The 13,508-nt window shown below is 54.7% G+C and overlaps 2 protein-coding genes across 4 annotated transcripts in view; one reads left to right on the top strand and one right to left on the bottom strand.

Annotated features, from left to right (window-relative positions):
- Positions 1–9,160, top strand: part of XPO7 (exportin 7) — a 34,935-nt gene extending 25,775 nt beyond the window's left edge. Inside the window, exons 18-28 of the mRNA XM_080370374.1 lie at positions 217–325; positions 802–908; positions 1,382–1,470; positions 2,190–2,297; positions 3,426–3,508; positions 4,079–4,293; positions 5,481–5,619; positions 5,945–6,105; positions 7,761–7,859; positions 8,160–8,287; positions 8,441–9,160. Coding sequence (XP_080226500.1) covers positions 217–325; positions 802–908; positions 1,382–1,470; positions 2,190–2,297; positions 3,426–3,508; positions 4,079–4,293; positions 5,481–5,619; positions 5,945–6,105; positions 7,761–7,859; positions 8,160–8,287; positions 8,441–8,534 — 1,332 coding nt within the window. The 3' untranslated portion in view covers positions 8,535–9,160. The remainder of the gene's footprint in view (positions 1–216; positions 326–801; positions 909–1,381; positions 1,471–2,189; positions 2,298–3,425; positions 3,509–4,078; positions 4,294–5,480; positions 5,620–5,944; positions 6,106–7,760; positions 7,860–8,159; positions 8,288–8,440) is intronic.
- PBDC1 (polysaccharide biosynthesis domain containing 1) lies at positions 9,078–13,319 on the bottom strand. Of its 3 annotated transcripts, none has more exons than XM_080370372.1 (7): positions 13,189–13,319; positions 13,041–13,106; positions 11,666–11,725; positions 11,336–11,476; positions 11,115–11,226; positions 10,808–10,935; positions 9,078–10,777 (listed from the first exon to the last, which is right to left on the bottom strand). In XM_080370372.1, exons 1-6 carry the CDS (start codon positions 13,204–13,206, stop codon positions 10,823–10,825), a joined length of 510 nt encoding a protein of 169 aa, XP_080226498.1. In that variant the 5' UTR covers positions 13,207–13,319; the 3' UTR covers positions 9,078–10,777; positions 10,808–10,822. The 3 variants fall into 3 exon arrangements, with proteins under 3 accessions (XP_080226498.1, XP_080226499.1, XP_080226497.1); XM_080370373.1 differs by having other exon boundaries at positions 9,078–10,790; positions 10,821–10,935; XM_080370371.1 differs by having other exon boundaries at positions 9,078–10,935.
- Positions 13,320–13,508: the final 189 nt, after the last annotated feature.

The following is a 13,508-nucleotide window of genomic DNA, read 5'->3' as shown; positions in this document are numbered from 1 at the left end:
GCGCGGTTCCTGTTGCCCTCTGGTGGCTTGCTCTCGGAGATGGCTGGCAGCTGCAGAGTGGTTAGCAAAACAGCAGAACAGCGGCGCTCGCTGCTTCTCATCCTTGCACAGGCTGAGAATTAGATGGGGGAACGCCAGAGATCCTCAGCCCTCGATACAGCAGCCCGTTCAGGGTGGTCGTTCCCCTTTAACCCATCTTTTCTTTTCCGTTTGCAGAGCGAGCACTTTTCCTTCCTGGGCATTAACAATCAGTCCAACCTGACTGACATGAGATGTCGGACTACATTCTACACTGCACTTGGACGTCTTCTCATGGTGGATTTAGGTATTAGGGTCTTCTCCTGGGAGAAGGGTCGTAGGTCTAGGGTCTTCTGTGGTTTGGAGGCTAGGATCTGCAGGATGGCAGGCTCAGCTGTTTAGGGAGCTGTAAGCTCCCCCAGGAAAGGATGGTGGAATGGGAAAAGCCAAATGGGATAAGAAAAAGATGGAGAAAGAAGCTCCAGAGTAGTGGGTTTAGTGCTCTGTTGCTGAGTACAAGTAGTTCACAAGTGCATGCCACCAATGCTGGCGCTAGATTTTTCTTTTGTAATATTCCAAAAGTGTTCTTGATGTGGCAGAGTTTGTTCTAAGCCTTACCTGTAAGTTAGGTATCGGCAATGATAGATGACCTGTCTGGAAACCTGTGGTCTCACTGCCTCTGGCTCCATGGGTGAGCCACGTCTGCACGTCTAGCACAGGCAGAACAGCAGGACACAAGGATGTGCCGTCTATTTCCTCCTGATTTCTTCATTTTTCTTTCAGGGGAAGATGAGGATCAGTATGAGCAGTTCATGCTTCCCCTCACAGCTGCCTTTGAGACTGTGGCACAGATGTTCAGCACAAACACTTTCAATGAACAAGAGGCAAAAGTAAGTTGGGCAGGACCTTCCCTGTTATCCATGCTCTCCTTCCTCTTTCCCTTAGGGGCTTTAGACAGACAGGAGAGAACAAGTAACTCTTGCAGAGTGACAGCCGTTCTCCCCTCTGAGTGAGACAACTAGGTGCTGGAGTGATGGGTGCTTTCCTTTCAGTCCACGGGGAAGCCGTGCTGTGCCCTGGACCCCTTGGGGTCTAGGTGTAGCTCATAACTGAAGCAGGAAGGCTCGTGTGCCGGCTTTCCTTCTTGTGGGAATGTAATACCCCAGTACTGCCGCTGCGCTGGCTCTAATTCAAGAGGGCTTCTGGCCCTGAAGCTCTCTAACCTGGGACCAGCATCCAGCACAGAAAGGCTGTATTGCTTTTGGGGTGGGAGGAAAGGAAGTGGCTCTGGGCTGGCGGAGCCGGGGAGGGAGAGATCCATACGTGTGTTATGTTTTAACATCTCTTTTCTTTTGCAATACAGAGAACTTTGGTTGGTTTGGTGAGAGACTTGAGGGGAATAGCCTTTGCCTTCAACGCCAAGACCAGCTTCATGATGCTGTTTGAGTGGATGTATCCTTCTGTTGCCCTAAACTTGACTCATCCTGTCTGTCAGAGGGGAAAACTCTGGCTGACTGCGTGCAGGCGTCGTAGTTTCCCTGCTAAATCCTGACTGGGGTTTCTCTTCGCTATTATAGTACTCAGTGTCCTGTCTGTAAGCCCTAAAATAGATTTGACTTGGCCTATCTGCAACCAGGTCAACCTAGAAATCTGCTCAAGGCTGAACTGTTGGGTTTTTTTCCGAGTGACCTAAAGAGAGCTGACCTGTAAAGCACAAAGGCTTTGAATGGGATGCATGCATCTCAGCAGCAACAAAAGCTTTTCCTCTTGCTCACTAAAGCCAGCGGCAGTTGGTATCTTTGTCCTCTTGGTGAGAGCATAGCTGCTTAAAGAGCACAGTATCTGGGCTGCAGATTTCTCTTTGGCCGGTGAAGGTCAGCTGTCTGTCGCACTGACAGATCTTTCTGTCTTCATTCAAAACCTTTTTTGGTTTTGTCCTAGTGTAAGTGTGTATGCAACTCCTTCAATGGACTGAATATTTATTTTCTAATTTATGCTTTTTTTCCCGTGCTAAAGCAGACCCCAGCAAGCAGCGTCTCTGTTTTTAACCTTGTTAAGTAAAGCTGCTTTGCAAGGCTTGGGTGCAGCACACAAAACATGCCTTTTTGGGAGAAGTTGTGACCTTTTTAGTTCGTGCAAAGCAACGAAGTTCCTTAGCTTTCACTTTACAGCTACCCATCCTACATGCCAATCCTACAGCGGGCGATTGAACTCTGGTACCATGACCCAGCCTGCACTACACCTGTCCTCAAACTGATGGCTGAGTTGGTACACAATAGGTACGAACCCCCAGCGTCTGAAAGCTGGCAGGGATTTGTGTCTGTCTGCTGCTTCAGTCTTTGTGTGTGGGTGTTGGTGCCCCGTTCTGTTTTCTCTATTTCAATCTATTTATGCTATAAAGGCTGCCAAGGGGACAGGGGGGAAACTGGCATTGTTTCAGTAGGGAAGAAGATCTAACAGTTCAGATACCAGTCGTGTCGTGACTCGGACCAAGAGACACAATCGATAAGCACTGAATTTATTCAGCCTCTGCTTCCAAGGACAACACTATAAGATGGAGGCAGGCAGCTCACGTTAATTTTTAAAATCTGTATTTAAAGTGAGTGTTGTTCTATCTGGCAGCCAGATGACCACATTTGCTTTTAGAGCATCAGCTCTTTTTGCCAGCAGAGAGGTACCTCTGACGCTATTCAGATAATTCAGAAGCTGTCTAATCTGGCAGTGGAAGGTTGCCAAGACGTTGCTCTGGCCCGCAGCCAGCTGAACACAACCCTATAGGAAGGGTCTGTTGTTGCAGCCGAGTGGAAGGGACACAAGGTTCAGGCGCAGTCATTTGTGAGTTCTTGAGAATCCGTACTGTCAGACTGTTGGCCGCGAGCGAGCGGCATCTTTGCAGTAGGCCAGTCCTTAACTGGAATACGTCCACTCATTTATTTCAGAGGTGAACTGGACAACTCGCTGCACTTCAATTGTAAGATCTGTTCGCTGTAGGGGGGAAAAATGCCAAGTTCTGAATTCTTGGTCGTGTTATGAATAGGAGCTAGTCAGCCTGCCCTACAATGCCGCTTCCAAGATGTTCGCTGTGTTTGTGTACAGTAGCCTAGTGACTATTGCCAAGACAGGATTTCCAGCCTTGCTCTTGTAATATTCCTAACATCTGTGAAATATAGGCCCTTTCTTCTGCCACAGCAGAGCTTCCCTGTCCCGAAGTGGCTGTGCCTTGTCTGGCTTTGATAACGAACAGCAGTATTTCCTACCAGACCGGGGCATTTTGTTGATCTCTGGGGGAGCAGCCCTGGGGGGAGGGTGCCCCAGTAGACAGCAGCGCATGGAGGTGCTGGAGCGTTAGCTTTGTTTTAACTCCCAGGTGTGTCTGAGCTCCAGTTTATTCCCTGTCTTTCCATTAGATCCCAACGGCTGCAGTTTGATGTGTCCTCACCGAATGGCATTCTGCTCTTCCGAGAAACAAGTAAAATGATAACTACGTATGGTGAGTATCCCGCAGGTGGGATCCGGGCAGCCTTGGTCTGCCCTTGACTCCTCCGCTCGCATGGGGAGTGAGGGCTGGGCTACTTGCCAGCTCAGAGAGCGAGCCCGGGCTGGGAGGCAGTGCCAAATCGCTTGCTGAATGCCTGCTTAGATACGGGGAGATGTTTCTGCTTGAAGAGCTGGGTAGGCAGGCAAGCAGAAGGGGCAGGGCGTTTGCCGTGCAGACAAGGAAGGAAATGACAGCAACGATCAGGAGCCCAGCTGAGCCCCTTAGCAAGGTGACATGGGCAAACCTGTGACACAAACGGAGAGCCATCCTGTCCTTCTGCTGTCCAGTTCCCGCAGCGAAATGACAGGCGGTTGTGTTCTCCCGTGGTTCCTAGATGAGCCACACTTCTAAGCATGTAATAGATTCCTTAACCTTTGGCCGGGGAATAAGTTCTTTGGTGCTCGGGGCTGACTTCTCAGCCACTCCTTATGCCTCTACTTTTGTTTTTCCTGCACCCTGGGGGGGGTGAAGGGGTTTGAATGTGGTTGCTGAAATCCTGAGTCCGCTTCTGTGCTCGTGCAGGAAATCGTATCCTAACGCTTGGGGAGGTCCCGAAGGATCAAGTCTATGCCTTGAAGCTCAAGGGGATTTCCATCTGCTTCTCTATGCTGAAGGCTGCACTGAGCGGGAGCTACGTCAACTTTGGGGTCTTCCGTCTGTACGGGGATGATGCACTGGACAATGCCTTGCAGACTTTCATCAAGCTTCTGCTTTCCATCCCTCACAGTGACCTTCTGGTAAGCTGACACCTGTGATTAGCAGCGTAAACACATGGCTAGGGAGGACAGGGTTGGAAGATTATACAGTAAAGGAATACTTTAATCACAGAGACGAGTGAACTCGTGCCACTTCCTGGAAGCCCAGCTATAGGCACAGGCCAGCAGGATATTACAGCTCCTGGAATGTGCAGCAGCAGGTCCTGCGTGTGAAGGCTGTAACCCCACCACCCAAGGCCCCGCTGGCCTACCCGGCTGCTCGGCTTTCCAGTGGGGTACACTCCAAGTCTCAGCAGAGCAATTACCAAAATAATTCCTCCTCTATCTGAAAAACACTTGCTGCAAGTGAAGGATTGTTCTTCCCTGTCTTGCCTGTGGGCAGAGATCTGAATGCATCAGCAATTACAGTGCAACCTGCTTGCTGAAGACATCCACCTACAGAGTCTTGCTCCGATCCAGACCTCGTATACAGGAATCTATTTTGCGGCAGAGCTTTGAGACCCTAGCAGCACAGTCCTGCTTGGCAAAATATCGAGGGGAGAGGGCAGCGTACATTCCTCCTAAGTCTTACCTGTCTTATTACCATAGCAGGGTCTGAAAGAAGTCGTTGCCCTCTCTGGGACTGCATTCAGCACGTTCTTGATTTACGATACCGGTGGCCAGACAATTGCTTTTGAGACTGGCAGCTCTTGAGATGGGGCCACTTTGCTGGATTCCCACCAGAGTCGTCCCCCCCCCCCAAGTCTGGGGGCTGGCGGGGGGGGGGGGGCTGTGGCACTGCCTGCAGCGCAGGCTGCTGAGCCCAGCATCGCGTGTGCTGATTTTTATGTGATCTGGCACTCTGCACGGACACCTGGAGAGCCAGCCCTATCTCTGCATCTCCAGCGTTGGCATTAGTCATCTAACACTCCCCATTTAGAACAGGGTGAAGCAGTGGGGAAAGATGTTTTGATGTAACAGTGCTGGGAACCTGCTGGACCATTGTTACTGGAGCCTGTTCAGAAGGCTTTCGGTGCGGAAGAAGGGTGGAAAATATGTTGGCCCATAAGTTATGCTGTGAGAGAGGTTGGTTTGTTCCCTTTCCAGGAGATACAGTAAGCAGTTTTCAGGTGATTAATGAATGGGTTGGGTCTAGCAGAAAGCCTTAACCGATGGTTCCAGGCTAGCCATGAGGCCTTAAAAGTCTTTCTCTCTTCCTTTCTCTGCAGGATTATCCCAAACTCAGCCAGTCATACTATTCCTTGCTGGAAGTTCTTACCCAGGACCACATGAATTTTATAGCCAGTCTGGAGCCTCATGTAATCATGTATATTCTCTCTTCCATTTCAGAAGGCCTCACTGCACTAGGTAACTACTTCTGCTCTCTGTTGTGCTCTTAGGGCTTTGATTTGGAAGCAGGGAAGGATTTTGGTTGCTTTGAATGCATTAGTATTTCAGGCTAACAGGTAAGATGTGCCTTGGGAATGGGTGGAGGAGTTTCACCTCTGTTGAAGTGGAACATTAGAGGCAGTGGATGTATCAGCGAGGAGATCGCTGACCTGTTCAGGGTTAGGTGGTTCTTGCTTGCAAAGTCCCTGTGAGGACCCAGATAAATGGTGGTGTTTCCCCGGGAGCCTGAAGCAAGGGAAACGCCGGCAGTACCCCAATATCTCCCCCTTCCCTGTTCTTGCAGACACCATGGTTTGCACAGGCTGCTGCTCCTGTTTGGACCACATTGTCACCTATCTCTTCAAGCAACTGTCTCGCAGCACCAAGAAGAGGACCACACCTCTGACCCAGGAGAGCGACCGGTTCCTGCACATTATGCAGCAGCACCCAGAGATGATTCAGCAGGTAAAGATCAAAGATGTAGGACCTTGTTGTGGCAAACTCCCTGATAAGCCCTGAATTTTCTTACCATGATGTAATATGGGGGCTGCATGCTCGCTGCTCTAGAGCCTCAGGCTTTTCTGGAGCAAAAAAGATTTTTTTACTAGTATCGCATTTTTTTCCTACACATTCATCATATGGCAGGTCTGATTCAAAGCTGAGCTTCAGGGCCATCGTTCTCCCTCTGCAAGGAACACTGCTTTTGCATTTCAGATATGAAAGGAAGTAGCCAAAAAAAGAGATTTTTCTGTCTTTTTGGTTTTTTGTTTTTTTAAAGAAAGAAAAAAAGAAACGCAGTTAGGGGAAGTGTTGGCAGTTCATAAAATGAAGCCAGGAAACATACCTTCAACCAGAAAGCATGTGTTTTTCCACTGCCTTAAAAAAAAAAAAAAAAAAAAAAACAAAAAAAAAACCAACAACAACAACAACCAAATAAATCAGGGTTTGTTTAAATCCCTGGAACAGCTCGGTGGCACAAGTGCGCTCGCAGCAGAGCAGGCACCGTGGGGTCCCCACGCTTCACAAGGCTCTGCGCAGAATTCAGCACCCGGGAACAATCCCTCTGCTGTGGCGCTGGGGTCGGGACCCACGTGGAAGTCGGGTTTGCAGCCTGCTGGAGCACGTGCCGCCTTGGCACCGGCCGCGCCTGCCTGCGGAACGGCTTCTGCAGCGTGGATTTGATAAGGGAGTTTTACATGCTGGTAGCACATCTGCCATCCGCCTCCGTCTGCAACACCTCCAACAGACACGGAGCTTGCTGGGATTTGTCTTCTCTCTTGGGTCAGGAGCGTGTGCGATGGCAGAGGAGCAATAGCAAGCCGAGGCATTTTCCTTGCTTAGCTCAGCACATACCTACACGTACCGCATAGTTCCGGTCCCTCTTGTCACTCAGTGACAGATGATTCTGCTCACGGAGGTGTTGATGCTCCAGAGGGGCCCTGTGTTGGGATCTGGGTATCCAAACCTGAGAGCAGAACGTTGCTGTACGCCTCTTTGAGCAGCAGTGCTCGGTGCGTTTTTGATGGTGTTATCCAACTTCACTCGCTGGTACTTGTCAAAGTGTCAGCATGACTCCCACGTGAAAGCAGGGAATATTGTTCCAGCCTTGCTGGTAGCTCAGATGCAAAGCAGGCTTTTTTGGGGGCTAGGAGCTGTGTTTTCTGAGGGTATAAAAAGACAAACCGCAGCTTCCAACCCAGCTGAGTTAGATACTGGCTATAGCCAAAGGAGGCTGTGGAAGGTAGGGCAGACGCCCCTACTGTGGCCTTGGAGGCAGCTCCCCAGGGCACCAGAGCGTGTGCTCTCTGCATTTAAGCACTCTCTGTTACCTCGTTTAAGTAAGGGTGAGACAATCTTCCCCTGGCTGCCTTGGGGCAAGAAGGAATGTGTCAGGAATAAATACCCAGACAGCTCCCGGCACCTCCTCCATGTGCCAGCAGCTCTCCACCCACTCAGGAGGGCTCCGGGTCCTCCTCTCGTCCCGTGACGAGCTCTGTAGCACTGAAGGTCCATAACTGGAAGCATCAAAGGTGAATCGTTGCTCCTGAGCCTCCGCAGTGCCGTGGTGAGGAGAGAGCTGGGGTGGAAGTGCTGGTTTTAAACCGCTTTCCCTCTTCCAGATGCTGTCAACAGTGCTGAACATCATCATCTTTGAGGACTGCAGGAACCAGTGGTCAATGTCTCGGCCCCTGCTCGGCTTGATACTGCTTAATGAAAAGGTAAAGGTCCCACCCTCCCGCCGCAGCTGGAGGAGCTCGAGGGCTTGGGTGGTGCAGAAGGGAGTGGAACGGTGTCAGAAGGGGTGGTTGGGAAGTCAGGACTTGGAGAGATTGTGTGTCGAGGGGTGTCCAGCCCTCGCCTGCAGCAGCCTTGGCACCAAGGGACCCGTAAGGGCACTAGAAGTCACCTTGAAGAGCTGTAACGCATTTCTTTCCTCTTCCCAAGAGCCTGTCATGCGTGCTTTGTGCTGCGTCCCAGCTGTTCATCTGAAAATTAACCCATTGTCTTGTCTTCCCCAGTATTTCTCTGACTTGAGGAACAGTATAGTGAACAGCCAGCCTCCGGAGAAACAGCAGGCAATGCACCTCTGCTTCGAGAACCTCATGGAAGGCATCGAGCGCAACCTCCTAACCAAGAACAGGGACAGGTCAGTGTGGGGCTGAGCCTGCCCCGAGGCGTGCTGAGCCCGCAGCTTCAGCTGGAGCCACAGCCCAGAGGGTCCACGGTCCTCGTGGAGGGCAAAACACTGGAGGAACGGGCAACCTCCGCCTCTTAACGCGCTGCTCTGCCTTTTCCTCAGGTTTACACAGAACCTGTCGGCGTTCAGGCGAGAGGTGAACGACTCCATGAAGAACTCCACCTACGGTGTGAACAGCAACGACATGATGAGCTGACGTCTCCCAACTCCACCTGTACAGAGCAGCATCTCTTTGGCCTGGCCCAGAGGGGTTACCGTTTCCGATGGAAAGAAAAGAGGGCGTTTCTAATCCCTGCTCTTCCCCAGGGCTGGATTGCGGCGCTCGCTTTGGGCCGTACTCCACGTCCCGAGGGAGGAGGGAACAGGAGGGGTTGTTGAGCTCACCAGGGCAGGGTGCTTCTGTTTCCGTGGGAGGGGGTGGAAGGGCATAAGCCAGGTGCAAGAATCCAGCGTCTCCCTACCCGAATGTCTGCGTGGAACGCCAGCGCTCTGCTGCAGCCTGCCTTGTATAAACATGTACATTTTTTCATAACATTTTGAACAAGGTTTATATTGACTCAGTTTAAAAAAAAAAAAAAAAAAAAAAATAGTGTGATTGAAATTTTTACAGAGTCCTGGTGCACCGGTGCTGGCGTGAGGGTTGTGTATGCGAGTGAGGAAAGCGTGTCCTGCAGGCCTGAAGCTTTACTGGGCAAGGGGTGGGTGTGTGAAAGTGCAGAGATATATTTAGTGACAAGTGTAGAGAGAAGCAAAAAAAAAAAAAAAAAAAAAAAAAATCAACAAAAAAAAACAAAACAAAAAAAAAACCAAACAAAACAAAAACCCGACAACGACAACAACAAAAAAAAAAAAAAAGCATTGTAAAATTCCAAATGTATATTTTTTCTTATTAAGCCCCTGGAAATCACAACTTCCCGTTACCGTCTTGCCCTTGTTATTAGGAACTCTAAGCCATGCCGCGTGATCTTTTCATTCGTGCTTGCTCGTGGGTGTCTCTCCTGTCCCCCGATGTAGCAGTAGGCGCTGTCCCCTCGTCAACCCGCTTCTCGCAGGGCCCTCGCCTCCCTCCCTCGCACCCTGCGCCCAGCGCCGGCCCAGGGGTGCTCTCCTCACTCTGCCTTCTTTCTTTTCTTTTTCTGTCTTCTTTTGGTTGGTTGGGGTTTTTTTAATTTTTATTTCCCTCCCCATTCTCAGTTGAGCAGGTAGCACGTGTGGGATGCTCGGCTGCAGGCGAGCTTGCCCTGCTCTCCGTGGGATGCTCGGGCTGCGGGTGAGCCCCCCAGGGATGCTCAAGCTGCGGGTGAGCCCCCCAGGGATGCTCAAGCTGCGGGTGAGCCCCCCGTGGGATGCTCAAGCTGCGGGTGAGCCCCCCAGGAATGCTCAAGCTGCGGGTGAGCCCCCCAGGGATGCTCAAGCTGCGGGCGAGCCCCCCAGGGATGCTCGGGCTGCGGGCGAGCCCCCCAGGGATGCTCGGGCTGCGGGCGAGCCCCCCAGGGATGCTCGGGTTGCGGGCGAGCCCCCCAGGGATGCTCGGGCTGCGGGCAAGCCTCCCATGCTCCTTCCGTGCTCTCCAGAGCTCGGCCGCAGGGCTGCTGCAGCCAGCTTACCGCCTCGCAGCGTTCTTAATAACAAGGTTTGCCTAGCATGAAGTATCTAACACCCCCCTTTAAAATTATTCCATTTTTTAATAAGGCACCATAAGAAATGTTTTGGATATAAAATTGACTGACGGAGGAAAGCTGATGGGGGAGGGAACCTGTTTGCCTTGTACTTTTTCCACTATTGTTGCTGCTAGTCGTGTGCATCCCCTTGCTCAGCTCTACCCACAGACACTCGGTCCTTAGGGCTTCAGTTTCTCTTCCCAGACACCACCTCCTCTTAATTATTTTATTTTTCCTTTTTTTTTTTTTTTTTTTTTTTTTTTTTGTTCGTTTGTTTCGTTTTGTTTTCTTTCCTCTGGCGATTGTGTGTTGGGTCCTTTTTTCGCGTGAGCAGATTGCTGGTTGACTTGTAAGGGTGTTTGCTGCATACAGTGTAAGCATTGTGACTGCAAATAAAACTTCAATGGTTTCTACTGAGCCGTGTCTGCCTGGGCATCGCCTGCGCCCCGAGCCCACCCCTGCAGGAGCTGCCCCCTGCCCGCTGCGGGGCCAGTTTTCCCTCTGAAGCGGATTTAAAAAAATATGTTAATTGGGGGGAATTGGGGGGGCTCGGGGATCTAGCCAAAATCAAAGCGGATTGTTCCAGGGAATGACCCTTTCCACGCCTGCAGTGCAAGGAATGAATTTTTAAATTTTTTTCTATTTTTTTTTTTTATTATTTTTTTTAAAAGTATTTATTTACAGTCTGTAAATGGGAGTCTGAATTAGAGGAGGGCGGAAGGTGGGTATAGCCCTGCCCCCCCACACCCCGAGACCCTGCCAGCAGTGGGGCAGGGGGTTTTCTGCCCCTCCTGGGGCTCGGCACCGGGTGAACATCCCACCATCACCCCGACGCCGCTCCCTTGGCCACCGGCTGCCTGGCACTGCTGTAGACGACGCTGTTCCAGCCCTCTCTGTTCCGGGCGATTTCAATGGCAAAAAACTGGATTCTGGTAGCTAAAAGAAGAAGAAAAAAAACTTTTTTTAAAAAAAAAAAGCAGATCTGTGGTTTGAACCTTCCCATTGCTTTGAGCGCCCTTTTTCTAGCAGGGATGGGGCCGGTGGCAGCCTGAGGGTGGCTCGCCGTGCCGTGCCGTGCCGTGCCAGCCCCGCACCGAAGAGGATGGTGTTCTCACCGAAGATGGTGTTCTCCTCGGTGTAGTCCTTGCGGCAGTCCAGGCGGAGCAGGGTGCCGTAGTTGAAATCCTCCACCACCCCCTCGAAGCGCAGGCAGAACGGCCGCCACTTCTAGGGAGGGAGGGAAACATCGTCAGCAACCCTGGAGCCCAGGGAGGGGGGGCGCGGGGGGAGCAAAATTCACCTGTCCCCCCCCCACCCCCCCCAGCTCCCCACCTACCTCCTTGGCCGGCTCCGACTTCAGCTCTTCAGGGTCGAGCACGTCGATTTGAAGATCCTTGAAGGTTTTCCTGAACTCACCGTAGATCTGGTCATCAACTTTGGTCAGGTTTAGAAACTTGGGGTCGACGGAGGAGATGAGCTATGTGGGAAGATTAAAGATTTAACCAGTTCCCCCCCAATAACAACACCCCCCCCCCCCCCGCCCCCCGACACCCGAGGAGATGAGCTATGTGGGAAGATTAAAGATTTAACCAGTTCCCTCCCCAACAACAAGCCCCCCCCCAACAACAAGCCCCCCCCCAACTCTGACACCCCCCCTGGGACTTACATTGAAGTAGACCTGGGCGTGCTGGTGGGCTCTCATGGCCCAGGCCAGCTCCACGTGGGGCTGCGGAGGCAGGAGGGGGGGTCAGGCAACGCTCTGCCTTTGAGGGGGGGTCCTCCCCTCCCCTTGGGGGTCAGGGGGCAAAGGGAGGGGGTGGAAGCAGAGATGGCTTGTGGGTGAGGGTCTGTGGCCAGACAGACCCCCGGCATGGCTGCGGTGGGGGTTCGTGGGTGAGGCTATGGACCTGCAGACCCCAAAGCATCCCATCTGCACGGAACCCCCCCCCCCAGTGGGAACTGGTACCCCCTCGGTGCTGGGGGCTCCCAGGACCGGGACTCCTGAGGCTGGGACCCCCCCTGGGCTAGGACCTTCGCCCTGCGTTGGGATCCCCCTGCTGGGACAGGGACCCCCCAGGACAGGGATCCTCCAAGGCTGGAACCCTCCGCTGGGACAGAGACACCCCCTGTGACCGGGACCCCCCCAGGACAGGGACACCACAGGACAGGGACCCCCTTGGACACGGACCACCCCGGGGCATGGAGCACCCTGGGATGGGACTCCATGGGGTATGGAAAACCCCAAGACAGGGACCCCCCCCCCCAAACAGGGAACCCCCAGGACCCAGAAACCCCAGGCTATGGACTCCCCCAGGACAGGGACCCCCTGGGACCGGGGACCCCCCGGGACAGGGAACCCCTGGGACATGAACCACCCCGTGGCAGGGACCCCCGTGGCAGGGACCCCCTGGGCAGGGACCCCCGGGGCAGGGACCCCCGGGACATGGACCTCCCCAGGACTGGGACCCCCCAGGCAGGGACCCCCCGTGGCAGGGACCCCCTGTGGCAAGGACCCTCTTGGCAGGGACCCCCAGGGCAGGGACCCCCCAGGACTGGGACCCCCAGGACATGGACCTCCCCAGGACTGGGACCCCCGTGGCAGGGACCCCCCGGGCAGGGACACCCCAGGACTGGGACCCCCAGTGGCAGGGACCCCCCGTGCAGGGACCCCCCAGGACTGGGACCCCCAGGACATGGACCTCCCCAGGACTGGGACCCCCCGGGCAGGGCCCCCCGGGCAGGGACCCCCCGGGACAGGGAACCCCTGGGACATGAACCACCCCGTGGCAGGGACCCCCCTGGACTAGGACCCCCCGTGGCAGGGACCCCCCGGGCAGGGACCCCCCAGGACTGGGACCCCCGGGCAGGGACCCCCCGGGCAGGGACCCCCCGTGGCAGGGACCCCCCGGGCAGGGACCCCCCAGGACTGGGACCCCCGGGCAGGGACCCCCCGGGCAGGGACCCCCGGGCAGGGACCCCCCAGGACTGGGACCCCCGTGCAGGGACCCCCCGTGCAGGGACCCCGCCCCCCCCGCACTCACGTCGTTCCCGAAGGCCTCGGCCGGCAGCGACAGCGCGTGAGCGGCCGCGGCGGCCTCGCCGGGTCCCTGCGCGGGGAGAAGCTGCTGAGGGAGCGGCGGGGGGACCCCGGCCCCGGCCCCCCGCTCCCCCCGGCCCCCCCGGCCCCACCAGTCCCGCCGCCGCCATCGCCGGCGACAGCGACAGCCCCGCGACAGCGACAGCCCCGCGACAGCGACAGCCCCGCGACAGCCCCGCGCTGCCGGAAGCGCCGCCGCGGCCCCGCCCACGCGCGCCTGCGCCCACGGGGGACCGGGGCACGGGGGGGACCGGGGGGGCACGGGGGGTACGGGGGAACAGGGGGACACGGGGCACCGGGACACGCGGGGGGGGAACACGGGGACAGGGGGACAAGAGAGGGGCACGGGGACGGGGGGCACGGGGATAGGGGGACACGGGGCGGGGGGCGCGGGGACAGGGGGACACGGGGT

This window comes from Falco punctatus (genome assembly GCF_963210335.1).
Source record: "Falco punctatus genome assembly, chromosome: 20".
Classification (NCBI taxonomy): domain Eukaryota; kingdom Metazoa; phylum Chordata; class Aves; order Falconiformes; family Falconidae; genus Falco; species Falco punctatus.
This window is presented reverse-complemented; position numbering and strand designations above follow the sequence as displayed.

Coding starts and splice junctions, on each gene's coding strand:
- PBDC1 (XM_080370371.1), bottom strand. Junction 11,726..13,040: donor CCGAGGCCTTCGGGAACGAC/GTGAGTGCGGGG, acceptor CTGCCTCCGCAG/CCCCACGTGGAGCTGGCCTG. Junction 10,936..11,114: donor CGAGGAGAACACCATCTTCG/GTGAGAACACCA, acceptor TTCTTCTTTTAG/CTACCAGAATCCAGTTTTTT.